An 8,589-nucleotide genomic window follows, 5' to 3' on the forward strand; every position below is an offset into this window, starting at 1 on the left:
GAACATCAAGAATGAACATCAAGAATGAACATCAAGAATGAACATCAAGAATAAACATCGAGAATCGAAATTCGGAATGTAAAATCGGTGGTCCCGAGTAGAAAAAACAAAATCTTTGAGCAATCTCGTTGTTGTTGGACAAATCTTCGACGCGTGTCCTGGGACACGTGTCGGTGTTTAGAAATATTTCCTGACACGCGTCGACCAATTGTGAACACGTGACGGCTTGGCTTGCTCTTGCTTATCGTATCGTACGAAATCCTTTACTCGTAATCCCGAAGGATGTGTAAACGAGGATTTCAAATTCCTCGACTAGTACTCGGATTCCTACTCGAACACGAACGAAAACATTGCGTTTATCTTTTATAATCATTTTCTATTATGTTCACCAAGATTTTAATCAGGGATGTATACAAAAGTATATCGATGCAATGAAAAAAGAAGAAGAAGGAAGAAAGATAATATTAAATTATTTCATTATACGATATATAAAAGAAAATTAAACAAAGTATTAGGATTTCGTTTAAAAAAGAAATAATAAATAATAATAAAAATGTATTCAATGGACAATTTGGAATTGGACATAATGAATCGTCAATATTTATACGAGGCACATACTTTCCTTGGAAATCCAGGAATTCCAGCTTTACCTCCACATTATGGAACACAAACGACGGCAAACCTTCCAACGATTCCTTCGCAATTACCGTCGCATCCTTCCGGTAGTACCGGAAGCACAAGTGGTAGCGACGTTTATCCTTACGACGAAAATAGCAGCGACAACGAAAGCGTTTATAGCAGCGATCAAGAGAATCATGCGAGAGAGTAAGTATATTAATAGTAGTATATTAATTGTTATTTTTCTAACAAGTATGACGCGTTCACGAATATTTTCTTCCTTCAAAATAATTATTTCTAATATTTATAATGAAGGATCATTTTTTGTTGTTATATATTAATTTTACATATTGATACTGATACTTTATTTAAAAATACTAATCGAATAAATAGCAACAACCCTTGATCAAATTTCTTACATTTTTGTTGCGATATTACATTTCAAAACGTGTATTACCGATCAATGAATATTATTATTGTGTAAGTTCGTGTATACGTGTTTAATGGATATACAAAAAAACTGAAATATATTTAATAATCAATGATTTAGACGAAGTCGAAGTCGAAGTCGTAGCAGTAGACGAAACGGTGTAAGTGGAAAATGTCCAAGACAAGCTGTTCAACAACGACAGGCTGCAAACATGCGTGAAAGGCGACGGATGCAGAACATAAATGATGCATTCGAGGGTTTAAGGGCTCACATACCTACATTGCCCTACGAAAAAAGGTTGTCAAAGGTGGATACTCTAAAACTTGCCATTGGTTATATTAAATTCCTCAATGAACTCGTTCGAGCCGATAAAGGCAACGATCCGCTGTCAGGAAACGGTGGTCATTCGAGGTGTTCTGGACGAGATGAAACTAAGAAAATCATAGTCCGTGGTGAGGCTAATTATAATTACAAATTTATAAATCAAGTTTTAGATATATTTCTATAATATACCAAACGCGAGACATCTATTTCGTGGAAAATAATTGAACGAATGATAAAACTGTAATTCTAATTATTTCACGTATAAAGAAAATCGAAACTGAACTAGAGAAAAAATATTTAACACACTTGCACACGAATAAAATTTTCATTACTTTACATCAAAATTTTATTTTGATGTAAGTAAAATCTACTCGTGAAACACCTGTCTTATATATCTAACAAATACCGGATATCTGTCGCATACAGGAAACCAATAGAAATGACGTCTATAATTTTGAAAATACGATTGTCGAATATGCTATAGAAATTATGATAGATTCCCACTAACACGTATCAACTATCAAAACTACAACTAATTTGATAATTTTGTAATTATTAATTACAAGTTTTGTGTTTAAAAATGATTTTTCAGGAAGCGGAGGTAATCCATTTATATCGCATTCTCTTTCTTGGTCGAGAGAATCGGATGTTTCAACGAACGGTACAATGTATGCAAAAGTTTGGACGCCGGAAGATCCGAGAACATCCAAAACCGGCACGAACTACGAATGAATTTTTCTTTTACTTTTTATCCTCATAGAAAAAGAAAAAGCAAAACTAACGAGGAGGATTCTCCGATTTGGAAATACGAAATTTCGTAACGCGTGTTATTTAGTGTCTAAGAAGGGGTACGAAATATAAAAGAAAAGAAGTCTAGTCTTTCGCGAAATAAAAACTAAACCAAAAATCTAATCTAGTAGTCTATAACATATTATAATTGAGCGAATTCAATTGCTCGTCTAGTCGACTGAACACAATGAGAATAAATTAAAATAAGAGAAAATACTTGATTAAAGCAATTTTTTTCCTGTGCAATTTAATCGACGAACTGAAAAATCAAATGTCATTGTAAATCATCGAGCTCGTAAAGTTTCGTTTTAAGAAGCGTACATTGGTCGTCGTTTAAAATACAATATTTTTCTTTTGTGTGTCAGGTTTATCGCGAGTACTTGAAAAATTGTGAAAAGTGTTACGTGAGACACCCTGTATACATATACATAGAATATCGAGATGCAAAAGTGTAAATAAAGATTCTATATAAAATATATCGCCATATAAAAAAAAGAAAAAAAAAACAAAACATTTAATTCGTTTACCACTCAGCCCTTTTTGTTTATGAAAAAAAATAACATATTAATATTTCATTTATTAATTATTTGCAATGAACGGAAAGAAACAAACAAACAAAAAATGGAAGGCAAGATGGATAGGCGTAAAGGAAGAATAAAATGGGCGGTGCGTCGATACTGCGGCGTCGCGACGTTCTGCGGCGTCGCGACGTTCTGCGTCGTCTCCGGGAAGAGAATAATGGCGACGACGACGACGACGACGACGACGACGACGACGACGACGACGACGACGACGACGACGACGACGACGACGACGACGACGACGACGACGACGACGGCTGCGTAACTTCCCACGACGTCGATCTTTTCTTCCTTCCCTTTTCCTTCCCTTCCTATATATCTTTCTCATTTTCTAACACGAACTACGANGACGACGACGACGACGACGACGACGACGACGACGACGACGACGACGACGACGACGACGACGACGACGACTACGACGATGACGGCTGCGTAACTTCCCACGACGTCGATCTTTTCTTCCTTCCCTTTTCCTTCCCTTCCTATATATCTTTCTCATTTTCTAACACGAACTACGACTAAAAGAACTTTTCTTTCTCTTCTATGCTAAAATTCTACACACATACAACTGTTATATACACATACGTGTATATTTTGTCATCATATGTGAACAAAAAAAACCATTACATTGAATTATTATAATTTAATTGAAAATAAAATGTCGTGTGAAATAAACTAATAAACTCATTCTTTGTTTTTCTTTTCTTTTCATTTGAACTTATTGTTAGAACACTTTCATAATGATGGGGGACACAATTTACAACCTAATGCAGAACCTTTGATATTAGAAGAAAGAATAGAGATAGAGATAGAAAAGTTAGAACATATACCGAGTAGCTATCAGCTGTGAAAACATTCTTGTTTATAGACACCGTAATACAATGAGGTGTAATTGAATCCGTATTACACCGTGGGGGTGGAGGAGGAGGGTACCCGGTGCGCTTAACCCAAAATACACCAGACGACCCTTTACGAATCGAATCGGTAGTACATAGCCTAGCGGAACGCCCTTTGCTACAGTTATATGAACACTTGGAGGGTTAGAAAAAAGGTGGTGGTGGTGATGGTGGTAGTAGGAGAGAAGAGGAGTGTTTAATGGTGGTAGTGGTACTGCTGCTGTCTGTATTTAACGGTTCGAGAAATCGAGGGGAGTCTAGGTCGATTTGTGGACAATTAGGAACAATTTCGTTTTCTCTCAATAAAGAGAGAGAGAAAGAGAAAGAGAAAAAGGGGAAAAAAAATGAATCTATCAACGTCATCTTCGTAGACATTATTATCACCGTTACATTCATTACAACCCCTTTCTTTTTTCTTCTATACTTTTCGCTTGATAAAAAAAGATTTTCCTTAACCCTTTGATTGCTGAATATTTTTAACTGAAGTGTTTTCTACGAATAAAATAGTTTATTATTAATGTTACCAGATATGCTAATATTAATCAATTATATTTAATAATTACAATTTTTCTTTCTCATAATATTATTTTCATCTGACAAGATAGAACAAAAATATTACATTATTTTACATTTACATTGATAAACACACGCGTATCAACTTTTACCAAACGCATATATGCGTCCATTGCACTCAAAGGGTCCATTGCACTAAACTTATTCTTTAATATAAAAAATTAGAAAATCGATATATATATATATGGAAGACAATTATCTTGCAAAAACACTGGATTTACGGATGTTTTGTTCATTATTGTTTAATGACTTAGAAATATTGTTTGAATGAAGGGTTGTGGAGTAGAGAGGAGGCATTAATATTAACACACATATGTTTTTAAAAAATAATATTTAAGTTTTCTATATATAATGATCTAAAATTTGTAATGAATCAAATTGGATCAGTCTGTAAATCTAGTATTAATAGACAACGATCATATATATTTATCACATTTTCCTACGATTTTAATGGTAAAACGCGAAAGGATAGATTCCTTATCCTGTAGTTTACGCAGGTGTGTCGATACACCTGCGTTTATCGTTTTAAATGCTTCTCCTTATCAAAAATACATTAATACACACACATATATATATATACACAATGGATTTATACTCGAGCAGAAATAATAATCGCGAGATATCTCGCGTGTAATTTGTGATCGATAAGTGAAAAAAGAAAAAATCATTCTCACACATTTATAAAGTTAAAAATATTTAGGAGTTTAAAAAAAAAACCAAGAAAAAAGAAAGAAGAAAAAAGTGAAGAATGTCTGCAGAGGGTGAAAGTGCGAAAATTCAATGCAACACTAGGTCGGATCTAATCGGCTCTAACGTCACGGTGTTAAGAACCCCGTGAAAATTAGCAAACCATAGAGAGACCGCGTTGTCGTCCCATATACGAGTATAGGGTGCATCATCGAGAGCGCATTAAAGGTCGAACCCTCTTGTCGTAAAGGGCCTCTCGCACTTGTGTTGATCCTCGCAGCTGGAGTGTGACACACAAAGTATAGATATTCAATTCTTGATTCACAACGTCCTAATAAAGCTCATATCTAACTATACCATTCGCATCCTCTATAAGTGTGTTATAAAAATTAATAATATGGTCTAAGTCAAAATTTAAATAAGAATAAAAATTATCAATTATTTCACGCCATATTATTTTCAATTAAATGAATTCAATGTTAGAGATATTCACGCGTGTTTTTTATTTCAATATTATATAGAATTCATTTTTAGTATTCCAATGTTTACAATTTACAATTAAACCACTTTCATAATTATTAATCACAATTTGTAGAAAAGAAAATAACAATTGTATAAATATAAAAACACACGCAAATAAATATTCATATTAATTTAAAAGGTAGATGCAAGATGGAAGAAAAGAAAAGAAAAGAAAAGAAACGAAACGAAACGAAACGAAAGTGAACCTCGTCGTTTAATTCCTAAGGGTGCGAAGCGTTATCGAGTCGAGTAAAAGAGAGCATCTATCCGCTACACTCTAAGCCCTTTTTCGCGATTGTGTCCCCCCTCTGTTCATAGAAATAGGGCTAGGCAAATACCTGGACAGCTGCACCCCTGAAGCGGTTTCTAAAGTCCGCCAAAATCTACCCTTCGCGAACGAGAAGCACTTTGAGAGATCGCTTTCGCGCTTTTGCCTCACTTTTCCCCCATACACCCTCACCCCCTCCCTCCTAAGCATCCAAAAGATCTTCATTGTATTTCGATTAGCTAGCCACCGTACCAACTAAATACCAAATCCTACCCCCTACCATTCTCAACGTTTCATCACCATATGCTATTGTGTTTTAATAACAGTTTTATTAGCAACCCCTCCTACTTTAGATATTTTTTTTTTATCCTCGTCTAGAAATTAACCATCAATGGAATTATATTTAAGGAAGAAACACAAACGAGAAGATCATTTTTTTTTTATTATATAACGAAATTGTTTATATAGATTCGTCTAACTTGTTGCGATTCGGGTGATAATATTATAAATGTTATAATTATATTATTTAATATTATCTATATTTTATAATACAGATATTATATAGAATTATATCTTGTATAAAATATATGACATTATTCCTAAAGTATATTCATATGAAAAATAATTTTGGAATAGCATAGAAAATATTGAAAATCATATAGAAAATTCAGTTCGAAGATACTTTTTATAATACGTAAGTGCAACCGAGGGTTGTTCCTCGCAGTGATCAAAAAATAAATGGAACTGACAATGAGAGAACTTTCCATTGAAGCATTTAAATCAAACATACACACAGGGGATCTATCTGTATCTTTTTGATAAGGATCTAAAACGTCGTAGTTAAATCCAGCATCTCAATGAAATCCTATTAGCTTGACATTGAAACTCGTTATTATACTACGAGGGCAAAACTTTTTGTATGCTTACGAATTTATTATTAAAAAAATATCCGAAATATTATATAAAGATAATAATAGAAATATACTCCCGGCACGATATATTATTTTATTCAATTGAATTAGATCATTTTGTGTGCAATAATAATAATAATAATAATAATAATAATAATAATAATCAACGATTTTATAAATGAAAGAAGAAATCTTTTCAAAGTAACATTTTTCATCTATCGAAATAAAAGAAATATCTATATATATGTATACATACATAGTACTCGCGTGTTCTCGTATAATATCGATTTGCCAGAGAGGAGGTCGCAGGTGAGTATTCCCACGATCGTTGCTCGAACCGCGACAAAAGTTGAAGAATCGTCCGTCAACCGAGTGACGGTTCTGCGAAATAGTTTATGCACAAATCGAACAACTTTATTTCCTGTTATTTCTCTTCTTTTCCCTTTCCTTTTACCTCTCTCTCTCTCTCTCTCTCTCTCTCTTCAAAAATTAGTCTCTTGCATTTTTCTCATTTTTTTAATTTTATCTTTCCATCTATCAAACAAAATATTTTCTATATATATACTTTATTAAATATCATCAATATTTAACTAAATGTGTAAAGAGAAAAATAAAAACTTTGTCAATTGCATTATTTGAATATTTTGTATAAAATATTCGTATACTTTGTATAAAAATTAGAAGAAAATAATAATAATAATAATAATAAAATAATATATAGGTTGACTATATATAAATACAATCAATCAATCAATCAATCAATTAATCAATTTCAATCAATTTCGAATGTATACTTATCGCTTAGCCTTCTTTATTACATGCTTGTCCATATGCACAAATTACATTAGAAAATCGTATCATACATCGTCCAAGTTCCTCGGTTGCAAACTTATGGGGGAGACGGATCGACGAATCAAACCAATAATGACGCGTAACGACGATATTTCAAACAAAAAAAATCCTCGATCGAACGATTTTCCTTCGTGTTTTGTCATTCCAATGATCACTATGTTTTCTTCGTAATAATTTCATTAACTCCATGATTGATTTATTATTTCTTTTTTCCTATCTCACTTGTGACGCCCATTTTGTATAGAAGAAAAATTGTTCGATCGGCTCGACTTCGAAAGTACCGTCAAACTTTTTCTCTCTACGTATTTATTTATATATTTATTTATCTTCATCCTCCTCATCCTCCACATTATTATTTATTTTCAATTAACGAACGTAATAATAATTATTAAAAAGAAAATAAAATGATCGGAGCCTTTTTCTTACGAGAAAAATTGTAATATCCGTTTTACTATCTGTATAATTAATAATTATAAACAAAAACTAACTGTATACGTATTTGTGTGCATACGAATATTCGATAGAAAAATCGCTGTTGGCAGCCACACATCTCTTTAATATAATTTTCAATTATTTTTTATTCTTTTTCTCCCTATTTCCCCCTCTTTTCAACCCCTTCTTCTTTCTCATTCGGTATACACGATCGATCATTTGTGATTCGTTTGTAAAACAATATACAAAATTTATTTCTGATCTTTTGTTTGTTCCTTTTCTCGTAAGAGTACGGTACAAAATCATTGATATTCTTATTTTATATATCTCTCTCTCTCTCTCTCTCTCTCTCTCTCTCTCTCTCCCTCTCTCTCTCTCTCTCTCTCTCGCTCTCGTACAAACACACACACACACTCTTGTTCTTCATCTCGCTCGCGCGGCTCTTTAAAATGTTCTTCCTTTTTTTTTTCTTCTTGGTATTAAATAATTTTTTATTTATTATTTTTTCTTCTTTTTTTTTTCTAAAAAACACATCGTATCAAAACGTTAGCATTAGGTATAACAATTTGTTGTATCGTCTATTTCGTAGAAAATCGAGACCTTGATACAGAGCAGCTCAATGAGATATATATATGTATATTTATATTTATATATAATTCGAACGCTGCTCCTTTTTTTATATTATATTTATGTATTATTATTA

General features: G+C 32.8%; 1 protein-coding gene across 1 annotated transcript; it reads left to right on the forward strand.

Annotated features, from left to right (window-relative positions):
• The first annotated feature begins 508 nt into the window (after positions 1-508).
• LOC106791024 (pancreas transcription factor 1 subunit alpha-like) lies at positions 509-2,639 on the forward strand. Its single transcript, XM_014756365.1, has 3 exons — positions 509-825; positions 1,169-1,500; positions 1,965-2,639. The coding sequence occupies exons 1-3, from the start codon at positions 554-556 to the stop codon at positions 2,102-2,104; spliced, it is 744 nt and encodes a 247-aa protein (XP_014611851.1). The 5' UTR covers positions 509-553; the 3' UTR covers positions 2,105-2,639.
• The last annotated feature ends 5,950 nt before the right edge of the window (positions 2,640-8,589 follow it).

This window comes from Polistes canadensis, unplaced genomic scaffold (assembly GCF_001313835.1).
Source record: "Polistes canadensis isolate GaletaPanama2010 unplaced genomic scaffold, ASM131383v1 scaffold_278, whole genome shotgun sequence".
NCBI classification, from domain to species: Eukaryota; Metazoa; Arthropoda; class Insecta; order Hymenoptera; family Vespidae; genus Polistes; species Polistes canadensis.